The sequence below is a fragment of the Callospermophilus lateralis genome, chromosome 1 (assembly GCF_048772815.1).
Source record: "Callospermophilus lateralis isolate mCalLat2 chromosome 1, mCalLat2.hap1, whole genome shotgun sequence".
NCBI classification, from domain to species: Eukaryota; Metazoa; Chordata; class Mammalia; order Rodentia; family Sciuridae; genus Callospermophilus; species Callospermophilus lateralis.
The window spans coordinates 212588985-212612443 of NC_135305.1; the positions used below are offsets into that span (position 1 = coordinate 212588985).

Genomic DNA, 23459 nt, shown 5'->3' on the forward strand with positions numbered 1-23459 from the left:
TTTATGGAGTTTAGTCTCTCTCTCTCTCCCTCTCTTTCTCTCTCATACACACACACACACACACATACACACACACACTTTTCAAAGGAAGATTTCAATCACAAAATTGTCTTGCCTGATGGATTTCTTAGGACTTGACCAACAGGCTATATTTGATTTAATTTTGTTGATTTTTGTCTTTCTCAGAAGTCTCATCTTCCTACATTTCCTAACCCTTAAGTTACAGAAGATAAGAGCACATAAATGTGCTGCAAAAACACACAAAAAATGTATCTTTCAAAAGATGGATCTGAACCAGGTATGGTGGTCCCTGCCTGTAATCCCAGCAGCTTGAGAGGCTGAGGCAGGAGGATCATGAGCTCAAAGCCATTCTCAGCAACAGTGAGACACTAAGCTACTCAGTGAGACCCTGTCTCTAAATAAAATACAGTGTGGGGGTGGGATGTGGGTCAGTGGTTGAGCCCCTGAGTTCAATCCATGGTACCTCTCTGCCAAAAAAAAAAAAGATGTATCTGAACTCCACTTCAGGGTATGTGTTTTTCTGAGAACAGGAAGAACATTAAGGAAAGGCTGCCATTGTTATCTATTGCCCATCATCTACTATTAAAGGAAGGAGTGTTGAATTCTCTCTTTCCATATCTTCCATGTCCCCAGGGAATTATTTATTCCTGCATCTGTGGAAGCTCGGCACACTTCTAGTGTTTTCCACGGGCAACCTCACTTGAGCCTTATAAATGCTGTGCTTCAGAAACTTATTCAGAACTGATTACAAGACAAATATTTTGTTTTTATTAAATGAGCCAAGGAAGGCATTCCAAAATGAGAGGAATATTCTCCAATAACTCAAACCCTAGAGATGCCCAATTTAAGGAGACACTGGAAGATAAAATGACATCAGGGAAACAACACAGCGGTCCAGTGCCCAAGATGGTAGAAACACCTGAATTTCCCCATCTGATGGCTTCCTATTTTCTAGACAAAAAGTGGTGTTTCTTTTCCCCAATGTGTATATCATTCCTAGGGCTGTGGTGGAGGGATGGGGTGGTGAATCCATTCAATTATCTACAACATGAGGCAGATTTTGACGGCTCCATGAGAGAGAAACCCAACCTATTGTAATTGATGTGGTGGACAAAATAATGACCCCAAAGATGTCCACACCCTAATCCCATAGCCTGTGAGTGTTACCATGCCTGGAAAAGGAACTTCTCAAGAAGGAGTATGTTAAAGATTAAAAAAATCTAATTTTACATTAAGTCTATTTAGATGGCACATATTAATGGTATAATGGGATGTTTTCCTGCCTGTCTACAGTGTGAGTGTTTACATCAGGTTAAACATAACTATCTCCTCCAACATGCATTAGTTATTTGTGGCAAAATCTCAAAATTTTTTCTTCTGGCTTTTAAGGAGATGTGGCATTGGGATGGAGCCTGGGGCCTTGCATATGCCAGGCAAGGGCTCTCCCACTGAGAAGCCCCCAGTCCCTCAGAGCTGTTGGAAAGGCACAGCACACTTTGTGGTCTAGTGACCTACTGTGCGACACACCACAGAGCTTCTTTCTCCTAACTGTAACTTAGTACCCCCTGATCAAGCTTTTCCCACCCCCTCCTCCCCAGCCTCTGGGAACCACTCTTCAACTCTTTTTTTTCTATAAGATCAATGTTTGCATTTCACATATCAGTGGGATCATGCATGTTAAGCATCTTGAGATGAGATAATTGTCCTGGATTGTCCAGGTGAGCTTAAGGTCATCACCAGGGTCTTTAGGAGATTCAGATAAGGGTGGGGACACAATGATAATAAGAGGGAAGGAGGTGGGTGGGAGGGAGAGAGAATCATGTAAGGTCAGTGGACAGGCAGGCATGATGGTGGAGTCCAGGAGGCAGGGGAAGCATGGTCTGTGTACAGGAGGAGAGAAATCCTGCCAATACCAGGAACATGAGCTCTGGGAGCAGGGAGTGTCCCTACCGTGCTGGGTCTGGAGGTGTCAGACACAGCCTTGCTAGAGAGAGTGTAGGACTCAGATTCAGTTGTCCATTTCCAGATCCTCTTGAACCATTTCCTGTACTGCTCCTGGACCTGCAGAGGCAACCCACGCTCTGGGTTAGCTCACAGAGATTGGTATGGGTGGGGAGGCATGGGTGGTAGCTGGGCAGGGGTACCTGTTGGCTGAGGAGGCAGTACACCAGGAAGATGAAGACACCCTGCAGGCTGTTGACGATGGTGAAGAGGTAGGCCATGATGGGGGCCAGGGAGCCCACCTGCAGGACACCCAGACACCAGGTGCAGCCCAAGATGAAGAGATGAGCCATTGCTTTAAATGTCAGCATCCTAGGTTGGGGCAGAATGGAGGCTTATAATGCACCCACAACAAAATCAGGCTGTTCTCCTCTCCACCCATGGATGCACCTACTCTCCCCTGTAAGCGATTTCTTGGACTGAGCTCTGATTTTTACTCTCAGTGATACCCCACAATAGAAATGCCATTTTGGGTCAAGGATAGCTTTTTGACTTGGACCCAGGACAGTGAATATTCATAAGCTTACTTCAAAGAGTTTTATGATGTTCCATGAAGATCCTTAATTTCATTATTCCAGCATTACTGAGGATGCCCCGTGCTAGGGCTGGGACATAAAAAATTACAAAGAGAAGCTGGGGGCAGTGGTGCACACCTGTTGCCCCAGGTACTCAGGAGGCTGAGGCAAGAGAATTGGTTGAGCCCAGGAATTGGAGGCCAACCTGGGAAACATAGTGAGACTGTGTCTCAGAAAACAAACACAGGGCAAAATTTCTGTTTTCATTAATCGTATGCTCTGTTCAAGTGTCTAATACAACTAAATGATGATATGCAAAAATTTGAAAGGTTAATCAGAGAAACCCAGAAGAAAGAGCATGAATTTTACACAAGATGCTGAGTGAAGGAACAACCCTGCCCTCTGGAGGATTGAACTGGAGTAAGCAGCAGAGCCCTGAGTCTGAGATGGCAGCCATAGAAGTGGAGCTGCATTTCTTAATTGTGGGCCACTCAGAAGCCCCGGAGGAGGGACATGAGGGGCTGTTCAGGCACATGGCTCTGCTTTGGGCATCATTGTCATCTATGTCCCCTGGTCCATCTCACCTCGTGTTCTGGAGGGTGGACACATCTCTGTTGATGGAGGACAGCTTGCTCTTCACAATACAGAGGGTCATCAGGAAGAAAACCATATTGACCTTCAAGAAACGAAGAAGCAAAGGAAAGACAGCAGCATGAATCTGACATAATTTTCCTGTGTACATATATGACAACATCACCGTGAATCCCACCATCATGTACATTCACGAGAATGGGCTCTTAACTAGATAAGGTATATTCCATGCTTGTGTAATTATATCAGATGGATTCTACCATCACATATAACTAAAAGACTCCCCCAAAAGAAACTGCAGAATGTTTATAAATATTTTCTTTTCTCTTTTGCAGTTTTGGGGAGAGAACCCAGACCCTAGTGCATACCAGGCAAGCTCTCTGCCCTTGAGCTACACCCCCACATCCCCCATGTCAAAGTTTTATTGAATAAAAATTTAAATCTGTTATCTCTCCATTCTAGCCCTTGCAGCATCAATTATACAACCGAGTGGCTTTTAGTATTTGGCAATAGGGTTAGAATTTGTAGAGGTACAAGTCTTGGAAAACCCAACGCAACCCGTAACAATCCAGGGATAATCCTGTTATATCACCATCCTTAATATCCTGCTCTTCTAGTGACCCTCATGTGGACAACAAGGAACTCTGATGACATTACTCACACAAGAGATGGCACAGGCGGGTCCAAGGAAGCCCCACACAAACCCCTGTTCTGGATTGAGCCAGCACCTGAGCAAGAGAGAGAACAACATCACTTTGCTGTGTTCATGTAGGACTCCACGACCAGAGTCACTCCACACATGCCCAACCATAAGGACGGGAAGTCAGACTCCCTGTATGTGTGATATGTCACAGTACACTCTACTGCTTAAGCTCTGAAATACTCAAAATGCTACTTTGGTTCAAGTGATGATCGTGGACATGCTTGAGAGGAAAAGGACAAGTGGGGTGCGTATTTACCGAGTAGAGGTGCCATACAGGTGAGGTCTGGCTGCTGCAGACACAGCCACGATGGCAGCCGGGACCCCGTAGCCCACGGGGAACATGAGCCTCCTCATGAGCCTGTTTCTGCTGGAGGAACTGAGCACAGTCAGGTTCCGTGCTGTAAGGAAGAGGAACAGCCCTTCCAGCAGCATCCAGGTGAAGGAGGCCAGGTAGAGGTAGTGCAGGGCGCCTGCGGTGACCGCACACAGCACCTGGGGAGGAGAGAGATCCCAGGGCAGCAGTCAGGGTCCGGGCGTGGCCTGGGATGCCCCCTGCGCCCTGTGATGGGGGAATCTGCTGTGCACCAGGCCCTGCACTGTGGTGCTTCAGTCATGGGCTGCGTGTGTGCTCCCATAGATCACAGCAGAGCTGGAGAGGTCCTGCTGCCCAGTGACGTTACAGCCTCCCAGTGCTGCCCCGAAGAGTTCCTCATGCAGTAGTGGTGACGTCACAACCTCCCAGGGCTGCCCTGCGGCATTCCTCATGCAGTAGTGGGGATGCTCTTGTGAACAAACCTGCTGTGCTGCAGGTTACAGAACAGCAGGGCCACACAATGACCCACAGGACCTAATACTTACAAATGGCAACCAATGATCATGTGACGTCTTATGCATTTACTGCACTATGATTTTAACATTATTTTAGAAATGACTGTAGTTCACAGGGTTTAGTATCTTCTCCAAATGGTGCTGATCCTGGGAACAGCTGTGGGCGCACATTGAATGACAGTGTCAGTAGCTGGATATTCACCCATCCCTGGGCTCTTAAGAGACAGAAGCTCATTAAATAATCCTGTGCATCAAAGCAGAGAAGATAATCAACCCAGAACGTGGGCAGACCTACAAGCAGCAGGAAAGAGCAAGGGAGCAAACCACACAGCCCACAGCACTCCAACAACTGACTCTGTAGGCACGACAGTAGAGGAAATGTTGGAGAAGAATTTAGAAAGCTCCTAGTTAAAATGTTGAAAGAGCTAAAAGAATATGTAAGGAATGAATTTGGAGAAGATACAGGAAGTGGAAGAAAATTTCACTAAAGCCAGAATCTAAAAATGAACCAAATAGAAATTCTGAAAACGAAGGACTTGATTAACCAAATTAAAAATTCAGTAGAATCTCCTTTTTCTCCTGGTAAAAAATGTCTGCTGTAAAACGGGGTGCCGCGAGACATCAGCCCAGTCGCCTCCTTCGTGTCTCCTGATTGAATCAGGAGGCCACGTCCAGTGATTGACGGATGCCATCTAGAGTTTGCGTCAGTTCATCCTAAGGGTCCCCTAATGAAGGAACTTCCCCAGGATGCAAGCCCAGTTGCTAAGCAACAAGAGATGTGGGTGATGGAGTTGTAAAGAGGGTTCATTTTCTCGTTGAATCCGTCAACGTGAAATGGGCATTGACCTCCTCTGGACATCCCCGGGAGCCCAGGCTGTTTGATTAAGAGCCCAGGCAGCCTGTCTCCTGAGTTCAGCACCCCTGGGCGGGTGGGGCAGGGACACCTGGGTACCTTGGGCTGGGTTCTGTCGATGGCCGTGAGGAAGAGCAGGTGGGCCAGCAGGAGGCAGAGTGAGAGCTGCAGGTGCAGGGAGGTGCTGGTGTTCTGGATGGCTCTGCACAGGAGGAAGGTGAGGGCCGCCAGGACCAGGCACAGCAGTGACACGCCCAGCCCCACGCAGGTGATGAAGTCCAGCACAGGGTCGTTGTCCTGGGACAGAAAGAGGAGCCTTCACAGCCACGTGCCCTGCTCTGTCATTTGGTGCAGCAGATTCCGTAATGGAGGGACTGGGTCTAGGTGTGAAGTTGATGGGGGGGGGCGCTCCAGGTTCAGAAGGTTGGACTGTAAGGTTTTCTGAATGGAGCAGGTAAGCGGCTAGAAGGGCCCGGATGTGTAGAGTCCTAACTCAAGGAGGAGACCCAGGATTTCTGACTTTGGGCCACAGTAAGGTGGTATGTTGATGTGTAATTGAGTGTGTGTGAAGCCCATGCTGAGGGTCCCTCTGTCCCTGTCCCATAAGGCCACAGGACAGAACCTGCACCTCAGTGTCCAGGCATTAACCTCCCATCCCAGACACCACTGGCCTCAGTCCAGCTCTGCCTGTTTCTTACTGGCCACAAGTCCCTGTGTAGTCAGAATTAGATACTTGGTTAAAAAAATTAAATGAATGACAACAGTAGCTTAAAATTCACCTTTCCCACACTTCTTTCTGAAAGTCATCTTAAAGCCATAAGGACATTTAAAAGCCCACCATCAATTCTATTTCAATGTAATTGAGGGGAAGAGGAGAGAAGAGGAAAGAGGGAGGGGAAATGTTCAAATGGTAAATAATGAAGGCAACATTTCAAAGCAGGCACATTTGGATGAAGTGCACACAGATGTTGTTTGTGCGGATTTTGTTTTTGCAACATATCTGTAAATTTGAAATGGTTTCCCAAGAAAATGTTTGAAAACAAAGTACAAACCCTGCAGGTGACATTTGTGCATGCTACATTTGAGACTCTGGTGTAAAGACAAAATTGGGAAATTAGGAGGCAGGACAGAGGAGGAGCAGAGGGAAAGAATGACACCTGATAAATGAAACAGAGGCAAAACTTTCAAAATAGATGCCTCTGGGTAAAGAGTAATGGGTGGTGTGTTCTCTTTTCATTTCCTCATTGTTTTAAGAGGACTTGGAGAAATAGGTGGGAAAGTGTAAATTTTAAATTGCCATCATCATTAATTTTCTTCCTTTAACCAAGTATCTGATCTATTTCTTCTATTTTTTGTTCTTGAAATGTATCAAAAAATTGAAATTGTTTCCTAAGAAAGCACTTAAAAATAAACGGTCCTCCCAGTGATATTAACACGTGATGAATTTTGAGAACTTCTGATGTAAAGACAAAATCTAATTTCCGTAATATATAAAAAGCTCTTGGCTGAGATCTTTGTCATGCTCATGGTCACAGGTGCTCACAGGAAATACCCATACTGTGAGCTCACCTGAGAGTCTGAACCTGGGGAAGCAGAGGTGTCCAATCAGTTGGGTAGAGGAGGAGGTAAACAGCCCCAGGTCCAGCCATCCTCCTGACTCCCCGGACCCCCTCTGACCTCCACCTTCACCAGACCTTCCTTTTTTGTAAACCTGAAACCTGACCATGGTTGACTTACAGACCCTGGTGGTAAGTAGAATTCTAACGTGGTCTTCATATGTCCACCCCCTGCTGTTACACAAACCTTCTTCTAATTATTAAATTCTCTGATAAACTAGGTGTTGCTGTAGAGGGATTTTGCAGGTGGAATTTAGGACTCCATCTGTTGACTTTTAGATTAGGGAGTTTATTCTCCTGATCTGGTGTAATCAAGCAATTGCTTTAAAGATCTGGTTCTTCCTGGGAAAACAGATTCAAAATTTGAGAGGGATTCTATATAAGGGACATTTTCATGCTGGTTTTCAGATAGGAACATTTTGTGAGAAGGCCAACCAGGGGTCATAGGAGAGGAAATGTGGGTGGCTCTTAGGAACTGAGTGTGGTCCCCCCTGACAGCTGCTAAGAGAAGGTAACTGGACTCTGCCTGCAACCAGGGAGCTGGAAGAGGGCTGCAAGACCCAGGAGAGACTGCGGCCCTGGCTGATGTGATCTTGTCAGTCTTTTAGAACCTGTACAAGGAACTCATCCCCCTCTGCTGGGTTGCTGACCCACAGAAACCGCAAGGGAACAAATTTGTTTTACTTCAGCAGCGACATTTGATAAGTGTGTTTTGCAGCAATCGATGCTGAAGGCAGCCTCTCACCTGCACGTGGTAATGGACCATGAGGACGGCAAAGCTGCTGAGGTGGGTACAGTGGCAGGTGGTGCTGTCACCTCCGGTGCTCACTGTCCTGCAGCCTGCAGTGGTCCAGTGACTCCCATTCTGGCTGTGGTCCCAGGAGACACAGAGCACCTTGTGCCTTGGTGCAGGTGTCACCAGCTGTAGTAACAGGACAGGGGTGTGAGCTGGTCTTCCTGTGCTCAGAGATGCTGACCCAGGAAGGGCTGGCTTTCCTGTGTGGAGTCCTGCTGAACCTCAAGTTTAAGAGGACAACAAGGGTGTGCCTGGGCCTGGGGATCTTCCCACACGTGGTCCCCCCTGCTCCTGCAACTCACAGGATGGGAGAAGGTGAAGGTAACTGGCGAGCTGATGTTCTGGGTGTTGTTGCTACTCAAAAAGGCTGAGACGACATCTGAGAGCAGAACAGATGAGACTGTCGGCAGCAAGTCCTTGTGTGTTCCATGGGGAGCCACCTGCTTCTCAGGCTCCAGGACCAGGGGAGCCTCGGCCAGCAGCTTGTCCATCCCTGGGGTGGAGACCAAGCCCACCACAGAAGGGCCTGCAGGACGAGGCCACGGGTGAGTCTCAGGGTCTCCTCCAGGGCCTCCTCCTTAGATGGCCTCTCTTCCTTTTGAATTGTTGTATTATAATGATACATAATAGTGGGACTTGCTGCTCCATATTCACACGTGCACACAACAGAATGTGGCCTCATCACTCCCCAGAACCTCCCCTTTGGAGGCTCTTCTAGTGACCTCTTCCCACCCACATCACCCTTAAGTCTTTAATTCTGTATTTTTTCACATCCTTGTACATCTTTTCCCACCCTAAGGCCTCTTCCAAACAGGATGGTACTGGTGTAAGGCGGACATCCCACCTTCTCCCCATCTCAGATGTTACCTGTGTAACAAGATTCCTGTGCCAGATTCCAGTTCAGCTGCATCTTTGCCTGATTCAGACTCAAGGTGACATTGCAAACTCCGTGTTTCTGTACCTCTAGGGACAGTTCTATGAGTCATGGGAAGAAGAAGAGTTATGTTAGGAATATATATGTGTATAGTGGATATTGAATATCTACATGTGTATATCACATATATCAAGGACCTATGTGTAACTTCCAATTCACTATAACCACACACATGTATATGTATATGTATATATAGACACATATGTGTACACATACATATATGTATATAATCCTTTGTAATTTCAGATTTTATATGAATGTGTATATATATGTGTGTTGTGTATACTTATGTGTGTATACATACATGTGTATGAAATCTGAAGTTGTGAAGAATTTTAACCATAGGAGCAATTGTGCACCAACATATTAGATAACTGAGATGAAATGGACACATTCTGAGGGTCACAGAAACTACCAAAACTGACTCAAGAAGAAGTGGAAAACTTGAAGAGACCTATAATAGGTAAAGAGATTGAATCAATAGTGAAAAACCTCCTACATGAACATGAGAGATCAGATTTTCACCAAATTCATATGGCTGAATTTCACCAACCATATAGGGAAGAATGAACATGAATTCTTTCTAAACTCTGATTACAAAAGCATTATTCTAGGTGAAAGAAGCTAGAGGGACAGGTAACACTTTGTATGATTGCTTTTTACTAAATGGTGGAACAGGCAGCTCCATTAAGACAGCAAGCAGGTGAGTGGAAGCCAGGGTTGGGGGAGGGGAGGAATGAGAGATGAAAGCCGAGGAGGCACTGTGTTTGATTTTGGAGAAAAATGTCTTAGAAATGAAGGTGATGGCTGCATCAGTTTGTGAATGTTCTTGATTCCACTGAAATGTAGAACTGGTGGATTTTATTTATATATTTTGTTTTTTGGTGAATGATAAATGGTGAACTTAAATGGTGAATTTTATGTTATGTGAATTTTACCACAATGAAACAAAGCATACTTAAAAAGATTCATTTGTATTCTACCACATTAGTTTTCTGAATCTATTTCTATTTTGCTACCTATATGTGTACTAGTTTTGGTTTTCTGCCTTTTCACTGTTGTGATTATTTATGTGAGTCACTGAGGTACAGTGTGGCCACTCAGCTCTAGTGGGATCAGAAGAGGAGTGAGGCAATGAACAGGGGCTGGAGCAGACCCAGGGACTTACGTGTGCCTGCAGAATAATTGAAAGTTGATGTCCCCTCAGGCAGACCCCTGCTCAGGTGTGTCAGGGTACTCTCCAGACCTGTCAGCAGGTGAGTGGCCACGTTGTGCTTCTGTGAGGGAGGCAGGGTCTCCAGGTCCCCAGGGGTCTCCAGCAGCTCATCCACCTCCTGCATGATCCCCTGGAGGGATGGGGGCACAGAGCAGGTGGACTTGGTCCAGAAGCACCACACAAAGAGCTTGACCACTCAGCCCCAGAGAGCAGACCAGATAGTGTCCAGTTGGGGATAATGAGCATGGTTTGAGACTCCCTGGGTGGACCTTGCTCATCAGAGGTCAGCCCTGGTTTGTTACTGTCAAGAATGACAAAGACCAGGATGAGAGCAAGAGGACTGACAGTGCCCATGGGCATCCAACAGTGTGTGTGGCTCCCAGTGTCCTTTTCCACCTGCCCTGGGAGAGTGGCCAGCTCAGAACAGGATTTCACTGTGCTTGGGCCTGTTCCCCTTCTCCCAGACCAACAATGCCCCCTTCCCTCCGTGGGAGGTTTCCACCTGTTTCCCTGCATCCTGCCCTTACCTGGATGGTGTCGTTGGCCACAACTGGCTTGAAATCTCTGTGCAGATTGTTGACTTTGTCAAAGAAGTGGGAGAGACTCTGGGGAGGTGAGAGGGGGAGGGGTCATGGGTGGGTGGGAAGCTAATGGTAAAGGGGTTGACAGGGTTCTGCCCCAGGGATTCCCACCTCCGTGTTCTGGCTGGGGTGGCTCACCTTGCTTTTGACTTCAGGGGGCAGAGGCTTGGTGAAGAAGGCCTACAAGAGGTCATATGAGAAAAAAATGTGGGTGGCTTTTAGGAAGGGAGTATGGTCCCATGATGAAAGCTGCTAAGAGAAGGGAACTGTATTCTGCCTGCAACCAGGGAGCTGGGCGGAGGGCCATGAGTCCCAGGTGAGTCTGCAGACCTGGTCGATGTGATCATTTCAGCCTTGTAAGACCATGTGCAAGGAACCTATCCCTCCCTGCACTGGGATGCTGACCCACAGAAATGTGAGATAATAAATTTGTTTTACTTGAGCAGTGATATTTGGATAAATCTGTTTTGTAGCAATCCATGCTGAAGGCAGCCTCTCACCTGCACGTCGTAACTGGCCCTAAGGATTGCATGGCTGCTGAGGCGGGTACAGTGGCAGGTGGTGCTGCCATCTCTGGTGCCCAATGTTTTGCAGCCTTCAGTGGCCCAGTGACCACATCCATTCTGGCTATGGTCCCAAAAGACACAGAGAACTTCATGCTTTGGCTCAAAGGTCACCAGCTATAGGAACAGAACAGAGGTGTGAGCTGGTCTTTTTGTGCTTGAAGATACTGACCCCTTAGCGCTGCATTGGAAGGGCTGAATTTCCTGGATGGGGGGCACCTGGGGGTAGTCCCCCTGAACCTCAAGTTTAAGACAGACAACAAGAGTGTGCCTGGATCTGGAGCTCTTCCCACACCGTGGTCCCCCACCCCCCACTCACAGGATGGGAGAAGGTGAAGGTAACTGGCGAGCTGAGGTTCTGGGTGTTGTTGCTGCTCAAAAAGACTGAGATGACATCTGAGAGCAGGACAGGTGAGATTCTCGGCAGCAAGTCCTCATATATCCCATGGGGAGCCACCTGCTTCTCAGGCTCCAGGACCAGGGGAGCCTCAGCAAGTAGCTTGTCCATCCTTGGAGTGGAGACCAAGCCCACCACAGAAGGGCCTGCAGGATGAGGTCACGGGTGAGTCTCATGGTCTCCTCCAAGGCCCCATCCTTAGATGGCCTCCCCCTGCCTTTTGAATTGCTGTATTATAATGATACATAATAGTGGGACTTGCTGCTCCACATTCACACGTGCATACAACAGAATGTGGCCTCATCACTCCCCCGAACCTCCCCTTTGGACACTCTTCTAGTGACCTCTTCCCACCCACATCACCCTTTAGTCTTTAATTCTGTATTTTTTTCACATCCTTGGGTATCTTTTCCCTCCCTGAAGCCTCTTCCAAACAGTATGGTACTGGTGTAAGGTGGACATCCACCTTCTCCCCATCTCAGATGTTACCTGTGTGACCAGATTCCTGTGCCAGATTCCAGTTCAGCTGCATCTTTGCCTGATTCAGACTCAAGGTGACATTGCCATCTCCTTGCTTCAGCACTTTTACAGACAGTTCTATGAGTTGTAGGAATAAGAAGAGTTATGTTAGGAATATATATGTGTATGTGAATTTTATATATGTACACATATGTCACATGATATACATGTATTTGTTTTAGTTCCCATTTACTATAATCACACATATATTCAAGTGTATATAAAGACACATATATATATATGTATATAATATTATGTATTATTTCATATATATATGTTGTGTATACATGTAAGTACATACACACATGTATATGAAATCTGAAGTTATGAAGAACTGTAACAGTAGGAGCAATTTTGCACCAACAAATTAGAAAACTTAGATGAAATGGACAAATTCTTAGGGATGCAGAAACTACTAAAACTGACTCAAGAAGAAGTAGAAAATCTGAAGAGACCTATCATGGGTAAAGGGATTGAAGCAATAATGAAAAACCTCCTAAATGCACATCTGAAATCAGATGGTTTTGATTGTGAAATTCACGAACAATATAGGGAAGAATGAACAACTTTTTAAACTCTTTCAAATAACACCACCTGGTAATTCCTGGAGGCCAGTATTACTCTGATGCCCAAACCAGATAAATACATCACAAGAAAAGAAAATAAGAGACTTTATTGCTTATGAACACAATCTGTAACAAAATATTAGGAATCAATTTAACTAAGAAACTCAGGACTTGTCCTTAGAGAACTATAGATGGTTTTGAAAGGAGACCCTAACATGAACACCTCATGTTCATGGAATGGGAAACATTATATTGGTAAGATGGAGACACTCTCCAAAGAGATCTACAGGGTCAATGTCATCTTATCAATGTCCCAACAGCCCATTAACGTTATCATTTGCAAGAGATTCAAATAATTAAAGTGTGGCTGAAAAGAGCAACAAAGTGGGAGGACTCACACTCCTGATTTCAGAACTGACAGTCAATGAGAGGATCCTAAAGCAGGTACTGGCTTGAAGTCAGAGGGAAAGGTGAGCCAGAAATAAACCTACACCTCTGCAGTCAATTGGTTTTCAGCCAGGGGACCAAGACTATTGAATGGGCATAAGAACAGTCTCTTCAATGATTGATGAGGGATTACTGGATATCCAAGGAAAAAGAAGGATGAGGGACCCCTACCTCACACCACACACACAGATTAACTCAAAATAGAACAAAGGCCTCAATCTAAGTACTGAAACCCATAAGAGGACCTTGGATTTGGCAATGGATTGTTAGATATGACACTGAATGTACAACAATGAAGGAGAAAGTAGATAAAGTAGACTTCCTCAAAATTGAAAACATATGACATTAAAGTGAAACGATTGTCACAGATGTGTAAATATAATCTATAGGATGGAGAAAGCATTTCCAAGTTGCACATCTCATAATGGTCTCCTGTTAAAATAGATGAAAAGTTCTTATAACTCAAGAACCAAAGGACCAACCCAATCACAAATGCACAAAGGATTTGAACAGACATTTCTCCAAAAAGATACACAAATGGCCAGAGACACATGAAAAGATGCTAACCATTACCAGTCAACAGGGAGATGCAACTCAAACTGGCAATGAGACATCGCCTCACTTGCACTAGAACGGCCGTGATAAAACCAAATTAATCGGAAGTAACACTTTTTTTCCAAGGCTTAGCACCCCTCTGGTATAATATATAGTAATACATCCACTTTGCAGTCTTGTGGTTCCCCCCATAATTGAACCCAGAATTACCATGGTACCTAGCAAGTCTACTCTTTGGTAGATACTCCAAGAACTGCACATAATTATTCAAACAAACACTTATACATCAATATCTTTGCAGCACAATTTCAGCAGTCAAAAGGTGGAACCAACCCAAATGTTCATCATGGCTGAGTGGGTCAACTCAACACCTATAGGATGGAATAATACTCAACTGTGAAGAGGGATGGAGTGATGCTATGCCATGCTCAACCACATTATTCTAGGTGGAAGAAGCTAGAGGGACAGGTCACACTTTGCTTTACACTAAATAGTGGAATAGGCAGCTCCTTTAAGACAACAAGCAGGTGAGTGGATGCCAGGTTTGGGGGGCGGGTGGGAATGAGGAATGATAGCCGAGGAGGCACTGTGTTTAATTTTGGAGAAAAATGTCTTAGAAATGACAGTGATGGCTGCATCAGTTTGTGAATGTCCTTGATTCCACTGAAATGTAGTACAAGTAAATTTTATTTACATATTTTATTTTTTGGTGAATGATAAGTGATGAACTTAAATGGTGAATTTTATGTTATGTGAATTTTACCACAATGAAACAAAGCATACTTAAAAAAGATTCATTTGTATTCTTCCACATTAGTTTTGTGAATCTGTTTTTATTTGCTACCTAAATGTGAACTATTTTTGGTTTTTTGCCTTTTTCACTGTTGTGATTATTTATGTGAGTCACGCTGTGGTACAGTGTGGCCACTCAGCTCTAGTGGGATCAGAAGAGGATGAGGCTAGGAACAGGGGCTGGAGCAGACCCAGGGACTTACCTGTGCCTGCAGAATAATTGAAGGTTACTTTCCCCTCAGGCAGAGCCCTGCTCAGGTTTCTCAGGGCACTCTCCAGACCTGTCAGCAGGTGAGTGGCCACGCAGTGCTTCTGTGAGGGAGGCAGGGTCTCCAGGTCCCCAGGGGTCTCCAGCAGCTCATCCACCTCCTGCATGATCCCCTGGAGGGATGGGGGCACAGAGCAGGTGGACTTGGGCCAGAAGACCACACTAAAAGCTTGACCACTCAGCCCTAGAGAGCAGACCCAGACACTGTCCAGTTGGGGATAGAGAGAGCATGGTTTGGGACTCCTTGGGTGGCCCTTGCTCATCAGAGGTCAGCCCTGTTCATGACAGTCAAGGATGACAAAACCCAAAGACCAGAATGAGAGCAAGAGGACAGATAGTGCATGTGGGAATCCAACAGTGTGTGTGGCTACCTGTGTCCTTTTCTACTTGCCCTGGGAGAGTGGTCAGCTCAGAGTTGGACCCCACTGTGCTTGGGCCTGTCTCCTCCCCCCAGACCACAGCTGCCCTCTTCCCTGTGTGGGAGGTCTTCCCCCCTGTTTCCTCTGGATCCTGCCCTTACCTGGATGATGTCCTTGGCCACAACTGGTTTGAAATCTCTATGCAGATTGTTGACTTTGTCAAAGAAGCGGGAGAGACTCTGGGGAGGTGACATGAGGGGTCATGGGTGGATGGGAAGCTCAGGACTAAGGGGTGGACTCTCAGCCATGCCATGATTCCCACCTCCATGTACTGGCTGGGGTGGCTCACCTTGCTGTTGACTTCAGGGGGCAGAGGCCTGGTGAAGAAGGCCTACAAGAGGTCATATGAGAAGAAATGTGGGTGGCTCTTAGGAAGGGAGTGTGGTCCCCTGCTGAAAGCTGCTCAGAGAAGGGAACTGTATTCTGCCTGCAACCAGGGAGCTGGGAAAGGGCTGTGAGTCCCAGGTAAGACTGTAGCCCTGGCCAATGCAATCATTTCAGCCTTGTAAGACCATGTGAAAGGAACCTATCCCCTGCGTGCTGGTTTGCTGACCCACAGAAATGTGAGATAACAAATTTATTTTACTTAAGCAGTGACATTTGCATAAATCTGTTTTGCAGCAGTCGATGATGGAGGCAGCCTCTCACCTGCACGTTGTAGCTGGCCCTGAGGATTGCATGGCTGCTGAGGCGGGTACAGCGGCAGGTGGTGCTGCCATCTCTGGTGCCCAATGTCTTGCAGCCTGCAGTGGTCCAGTGACCACATCCATTTTGGCCATGGTCCCAAAAGACACAGAGAACTTCATGCCTTGGCTCAGAGGTCACCAGCTACAGGAACAGAACAGAGGTGTAAGCTGATCTTTTTGTGCTTGGAGATACTGACCCCTTAGCGCTGCGTTGTAAGGGCTGAATTTCCTGGATGGGGGGCACTGGTAGGGAGTCCCACCGAACCTCAATTTTAAGACAGACAACAAGAGTGTGCCTGGATCTGGGGCTCTTCCCACACCATGGTCCCCCCACACCCGCACACTCACAGGATGGGAGAAGGTGAAGGTAACTGGCCAGTTGAGGTTCTGGGTGTCCTTGTTGCTCAAAGAGACTGAGATGACATCTGAGAGCAGGACAGGTGAGACTCTCGGCAGTAAGTCCTCCTGTGTCCCATGAGGAGCCACCTGCTTCTCAGGCTCCAGGACCAGGGGAGCCTTGGCTAGCAGCTTGCCCATCCCTGGGCTGGAGACCAAGCCCACCACAGAAGGGCCTGCAGGACGAGGCCACCAGTGAGTCTCAGGATCTCCTCCAGGGCCTCCTCCTTAGATGGCCTCTGATTTTTTTGAATTGTTGCATTAAAATGATACATAATAGCAGGACTTGCTGCTCCACATTCTCAGGTGCACACAACAGAATGTGGCCTCATCACTTCCAAGAACCTCCCCTTTGGATGCTCTTCTAGTGACCTCTTCCCACCCACATCACCCTTTGGTCTTTAATTCTGTATTTTTTCACATCCTTGGGTATCTTTTCCTACCCTGAGGTCTCTTCCAACAGTATGGTACTGGTGTAAGGTGGACATCCCACCTTCTCCCCATCTCAGATGTTACCTCTGGTAGCAGATTTCTGTGCCAGATTCCAGTTCAGCTGCATCTTTGCCTGATTCAGACTCAAGGTGACATTGCCACCTCCTCGCTTCAGCACTTTTACAGACAGTTCTATGAGTTGTAGGAATAAGAAGAGTTATGTTAGGAATATATATGTGTATATGTGAATATTGTATATGTACACATATGTCACATGATATACATGTATTTGTTTTAGTTCCCATTTACTATAATCACACATATATTCAAGTGCATACAAAGACACATATATATGTATATAATACTTTGTAAACCTCAGATTTCATATATATATATATATATATATATATATATATATTGTGTGTGTGTGTGTACATGAGTGCATACACATTTGTATATGAAATCTTAAGTTATGAAGAACTGTAACAGTAGGAGCAATTTTGCACCAACAAATTAGAAAACTTAGATGAAATGGACAAATTCTTAGGGATGCAGAAACTACTAAAACTGACTCAAGAAGAAGTAGAAAATCTGAAGAGACCTATCATGGGTAAAGGGATTGAAGCAATAATGAAAAACCTCCTAAATGCACTTCTGAAATCAGATGGTTTTGATTGTGAAATTCACGAACAATATAGGGAAGAATGAACAACTTTTTAAACTCTTTCAAATAATACCACCTGGTAATTCCTGGAGGCCAATATTACTCTGATGCCCAAACCAGATAAATACATCACAAGAAAAGAAAATAAGAGACTTTATTGCTTATGAACACAATCTGTAACAAAATATTAGGAATCAATTTAACTAAGAAACTCAGGACTTGTCCTTAGAGAACTATCATGAACACCTCATGTTCATGGAATGGGAAACATTATATTGGTAAGATGGAGACACTCTCCAAAGAGATCTACAGGGTCAATGTCATCTTATCAATGTCCCAGCAGCCCATTAACATTATAATTTGCTTAAATGGAAAACTCACTTTAAAACTAAGACAGAATTGCAAGAGATCCAAATAGTTAAATCATGGCTGAAAAGAGCAACAAAGTGGGAGGACTCACACTCCTGATTTCTGAACTGACAGACAATGAGAGGAGCCCAAAGCAGAGTGGTACTGGCTTGAAGACAGAGGGAAAGGTGAGCCCAGAAATAAACCTACACCTCTGCAGTCAATTGGTTTTCAGCCAGGGGACCAAGACTATTGAATGGGCATAAGAATAGTCTCTTCAATGATTTTTTTTAAAAGAGAGAGTGAGGTAGAGAAAGTGAGGTAGAGAGGGAGAGAGAGAGAGAATTTTAATATTTATTTTTAGTTATCGGCGGGCACAACATCTTTTGTTTTTGTATGTGGTGCTGAGGATTGAACCCGGGTCGCATGCATTCCACACGAGTGTGCCACCGCTTGAGCCACATCCCCAGCCCTCTCTTCAATTATTGATATGAGATTACTGGATATCCAAGGAAACAGAAGGATGAGGGACCCCTACCTCACACCACACAGAGAGATTAACTCAAAATAAAACAAAGTCCTGAATCTAAGAACTGAAGCCCATAGGAGATTCTTGGATTTGGAAATGGATTGTTAGATATGGCACTGAATGTACAGCAATGAAGGAGAAAGTAGATAAAGTAGACCTCCTCAAAATTCAAAATATCTGACTTTAAAGTGAAACGATTATTACAGAGGTGAAAATATAATCCATAGGATGGAGAAAGCAATTCCAAGTGGCATATCTCATAATGATTTCCTGTCAAAGTAGGTGAAAAGCTCTTAAAACTCAAATAACCAACCCAATCACAAATGCACAAAGGATCTGAGCAGACATTTATCCAAAAAGATACACAAATGGCCAGAGGCACATAAAAAGACGCTAAAAATCACCAGTCAACAGGGAGATGCAACTCAAACCGGCAATGAGACATCTCCTCACATGCACTAGAACGGATGTGATAAAACCAAATTAATCAGAAATAACACTTTTTCCCAAGGTTTTGCACCCTCTGGTGTAATATACAGTAATACAGCCACTTTGAAAACAGTCTCGTGGTTCCCCCCCCCCCCATAATTGAACCCAGAATTACCATGGTACCTAGCAAGTCTACTCTTTGGTAGATACTCCAAGAACTGCAAATAGTTATTCAAACAAACACTTATACATCAATATCTTTGCAACAGCCAAAACGTGGGACTAACCCAAATGTTCATCAGTGGCTGAGTGGGTCAACTCAACACCTATAGGATGGAATAATACTCAACTGTGAAGAGGGATGGAGTGATGCTATGCCATGCTCAACAGCATTATTCTAGGTGGAAGAAGCTAGAGGGACAGGTCACACTTTGCTTCACACTAAATAGTGGAACAGGCAGCTCCTTTAAGACAACAAGCAGGTGAGTGGATGCCAGGTTTGTGGGAGGGGAGGAATGAGGAATGAAAGCCGAGGAGGCACTGTGTTTAATTTTAGAGAAAAATGTCTTAGAAATGACGGTGATGGCTGCATCAGTTTGTGAAGGTTCTTGATTCCACTGAAAAGTAGAACTGGTGGATTTTATTTACATATTTATTTTTTGGTGAATGATAAGTGTTGAAATTAAATGGTGAATTTTATGTGATGTGAATTTTACTACAATGAAACATAGAATACTTAAAAAAGATTCATTTGTATTCTTCCACATTAGTTTTTGAATCTGTTTTTATTTGCTACTTAAATGTGTACTATTTTTGGTTTTCTGCCTTTTTCACTGTTGTGATTATTTATGTGAGTCACTGAGGTACAGTGTGGCCACTCAGCTCAAGTGGGATCAGAAGAGGATGAGGCTAGGAACAGGGGCTGGAGCAGACCCAGGGACTTACCTGTGCCTGCAGAATAATTGAAGGTTGCTGTCCCCTCAGGCAGAGCCCTCCTCAGGTGTCTCAGGGCACTGGCTAGGTCTGCCAGCAGGTGAGTGGCCACACAGTGCTTCTGTGAGGGGGGCAGGTTCTCCAGGTCCCCAGGGGTCTCCAGCAGCTCATCCACCTCCTGCATGATCCCCTGGAGGGATGGGGGCACAGAGCAGGTGGACTTGGGTCAAAAGGACCACACGAAAAGCTTGACCACTCAGCCCAGAGAACAGACCCAGACACTGTCCAGTTGGTGATAGAGAGAGCATGGTTTGGGACTCCCTGGGTGGTCCTTGCTCCTCAAAGATCAGCCCTGGTTCGTGACCATCAAGGATGACAAAACCCAAAGACCAGGATGAGAGCAAGAGGTCAGACAGTGCATGTGGGCGTCCAACAGTGTGTGTGGCTCCCAGTGTCCTCTTCCACCTGCCCTGGGAGAGTGGCCAGCTCAGAGCAGAACCCCACTGTGCTTGGGCGTATTTCCACCCCCTAGACCAAAGCTGCCCCCCTCCCTCTATGGGAGGTCTCCACCAGCTTCCCCTGGATCCTGCCCTTACCTGAATGGTGTCCTTGGCCATGGCTGACTTTAAATGCTTTTGCAGATTGTTGACTTTGTCAATGAAGCGGGAGAGACTCTGGGAGGTGAGATGAGGGGTCACAGGTGGGTGGGATGCTCAGGGCCAAATAGTGGAATAGGCAGCTCCTTTCTCTCATGGCCCTCATTTGGTGGACAGGGTGCTGCACCAGGGATTCCCATCTCCGTGTCCTGGTTGGGGTGGCTCACCTGGCTGTGGACTCCAGGGGGCAGAGGCCAGTTGAAGAAGGGCTTGACTGCCAGGACAGGACAGTTATTCATTAGGAGGAGCATGTGTGTATGGGCATGTGTGTGCGTGTGCTCGTGTGGGGTGGAGGAAGTTCTGGGGTTAGGCAGGCTGGGTACCTTTGCAGATGTTGTTGTGCATGCCATTGATGCTCCCAGGAATCGGCTCCCAGCCTGGGAGGCAGTAGCACCAGTACCACCCCCCGGTGTTGGTGCAGGTGGTGGAGCGGTGGCACTTATGCTCTCCGGAGCTGCACTCGTCCACATCTGGGGACATAGAGAGAGGGGTTGGTTCCCGCTGAAGCCAGGACCAGTGCTCTCCACCATGCGAGCTCCACCCCCTTTTCCCCCATTAGTGCCCTGCCTGGGCTGTGGTGCTGCCACCTAGCGAACTACAACCTTGCATGTGTGATGAGGAGTGTGTGAGGCCTGATGCACCCCATGCCTTCTCTGTACTGATGCAAGTTGTGAGGCTGCAGAAACATGTCCCTCCCAGTTAGTTTTTTTCTGCTTCCCAGGTCCCTCAGGAGCCTCCCGTCAGAACCCCTGTTCCTTTCCCAGGACCCTGGTCTTTCCATACAGCCCCCTGAATACTTTGGCCAAGGTATGTACACATGGCACAATGTGCACCCATAGGAACCTTGTGTCCTCAGAGTCCCCTTGATCCCCAGTTTAACCCTGTGTACCTCCTACATTCATGCACCTTCCCTTTTCCCTCTGTGTACTTGGCACTACCATCTCCCTGGATGGGTCCTGGCTCCTGCCCACCCACTGCTGGATTCTGCCTGGCCCCATGGATCCTGGAAGCAGCTTTCTTTGCCTAACCACCTTGCCCTGGAAGGAGGCAAATCCTGCTCATGCGTGGAAGTTACTCCTCCTGGGAATCATGGTGTCAGGCCAGACCATGGCAAGGACCAGAGCAAGTTGTGTGGAACTAGCTTTCTTCTGAATGGCAGGGACATGGCCCCCAGGAAGACCCAAACCCTCTGGGCAACTCCTTAAATGGGTGCAGATGTGCTCATCTTTTAAACACATAAGACGAGTCCAGCACCCACCAGTGCCAGGCTGTCTTACAGGCACTTGTAATTTTCATAATCCTCCTGGAAGACACAGGAGGTAGGCACTGCTATGATCACCTTCCATATACATTTGGTAGACCAAGTTCAAAGAGAGGTAGGGATTTGACTAATAACATGCAGCTAACAGGTGGCACAGGCAGATTTTAGACCCAGGCAGCCAGATGCAGAGCTGCCCCTGACGTTCATGCTACCCTGCCTCTGTGCTGGGCAACAGGAACATGCACACCTGCCTCAGACCAGGGCACCACTCCTGTAACCAGGGTTCTGCCAAGTAGATGTCACAGGAAAGGGTCTGGCAACCTCAACCCTGTTGATGGGGAGGTGGGGGAAGGGCCTACCTTGCAGCTGTTTCCTCTCATTAATAAAGGATTCTTGGCTCCAGAAATGGGCACACAGCCTGGGCTGTGCATGCAGCAATAGTGCCCTCCATGACCTGGCCGTCTGCAGATTTTCCACGGGGCACTCTCATGGCCCTCATTTGGTGGTCTGCAACATAATGGGTCAAAGGCTCACCTCCCAAAGTTGTGCTTTCTCTCAGGGAAGAGACCCTGGTGCTCAGCCTGACCCTGCTGTGAGACAAACACAGACCTAAGACCCCAGATGGACCTCCTGAGCCGGGCTGCTCTGGAAGTCCCAGGACCACTCTGCTCTCTGGAGCAGAGCCCAAGGACATGTGGGTTCAGATTCTGTGCCATGGTGGGGCCTGGCAAGGGATCTACATCTCCTCTCCATCCTGGAGTGGCAGAGGGAGGCCAGCCATTCCCTGGACCCTCCCCTGTGGGAATCTTTGCACCACTGGGTCCTACAGGTGGTCTACGCTCAGGGAGCAGGTGGCAGTGATGGCCACCCTTGATGCCTAAGCAGTGGGGGGTGGGAGGTCATGGCCAAAGGCTTCCCAGAGTGACACTCATCATTAACACCTGAGGATAAAGCCAGGTGCTCAGAAACAGAGCAAAGCTGGGCACATCCCATGACTTGACTTCAGAATCTACTGGGAAGCTGTAGTGACAACACAGTGTGGTTCTGTATGGGGACAGACACACACAGCCACGGAGCAGAACAGACAGCCCAGAAAAACCCATGTATTTACAGCTGATTGTTGATGAAGGTGCCAAGAGCGCACAATGGGAAGGACTCTTCAGTAAAAGGTCTGGGGCCCTGGACATGCCTACCAGGAGGACGTCAGACCCTCCCCTCACACCACATAAAAATCACCTCAGATTAAACAGTGAAGGTCAGATTGGAGCTGCCCAGCTGCTTAGCGGAGAGCACAGGGAGAGCTGTGGGACAGTGGCCTGTCAGTGATGGTTTGGACTGGACCAAAGGCACAGGCAGCAAAATACAAATGGACCAAGGGGATCGTAGCCAACTAACAGCTTTTGAAAAGCAAAGGAAACAGTGGACAGAGTGAGGGACAACTCAGGGAACAGGAGACACACTCACAAGCCACGCATCTTATTAGGTGTCAATATGCAAAGTATCATGAGGAGCTTGATCAAGAAACTCAGCAGTAAGAAACCCGCTCACCCCATCTGCAAATGGGCAAATGACTTGAACAAACACTTCTCAAAGGACAACAGGAGAAGGGCCCAGAGGCCCAGGAGAAATCCCCCGCCATCGCCAATCCTCAGGGGACTAGAAATGAACAGTGATGAAATGTAGCCTCACACCAGCTGGGTAGCTGTTGGGGAAGGCTGATAGGCACAGGGTGGCCAGCAGTCAGAGAAAAGGACAATATGCACACCATGGCTGGGAACGCAAGTGAGCCCCGCTGTGATGGAAGGCAGTGGGGACGGTCCTCAGATATTAAAAATAGAACTGCATGGGATCCAGAAATCCTTCTTCTGGGTTTGCACGCAAAGAAACCAGATCAGAATATTGATCTGACCTCTATCTATCAGTAGAGAGACAAGCAGGCTTCAT

The 23459-nt window shown here is 46.8% G+C and overlaps 1 protein-coding gene across 1 annotated transcript in view; it reads right to left on the reverse strand.

Moving 5' to 3' along the window:
* The window catches only part of LOC143400055 (adhesion G protein-coupled receptor E2-like), a 35888-nt gene that overhangs the window by 435 nt on the left and 11994 nt on the right, over positions 1–23459 (reverse strand). Inside the window, exons 5-17 of the mRNA XM_077110239.1 lie at positions 20578–20724; positions 20422–20468; positions 15283–15360; positions 14698–14875; positions 12105–12212; positions 11538–11761; positions 11156–11335; positions 5612–5809; positions 4088–4323; positions 3790–3856; positions 3122–3213; positions 2166–2334; positions 1972–2082 (exon numbers count right to left, since the gene is read on the reverse strand). Of these exons, the coding sequence (XP_076966354.1) occupies positions 1972–2082; positions 2166–2334; positions 3122–3213; positions 3790–3856; positions 4088–4323; positions 5612–5809; positions 11156–11335; positions 11538–11761; positions 12105–12212; positions 14698–14875; positions 15283–15360; positions 20422–20468; positions 20578–20724 (1835 nt within the window). The remainder of the gene's footprint in view (positions 1–1971; positions 2083–2165; positions 2335–3121; positions 3214–3789; positions 3857–4087; positions 4324–5611; positions 5810–11155; positions 11336–11537; positions 11762–12104; positions 12213–14697; positions 14876–15282; positions 15361–20421; positions 20469–20577; positions 20725–23459) is intronic.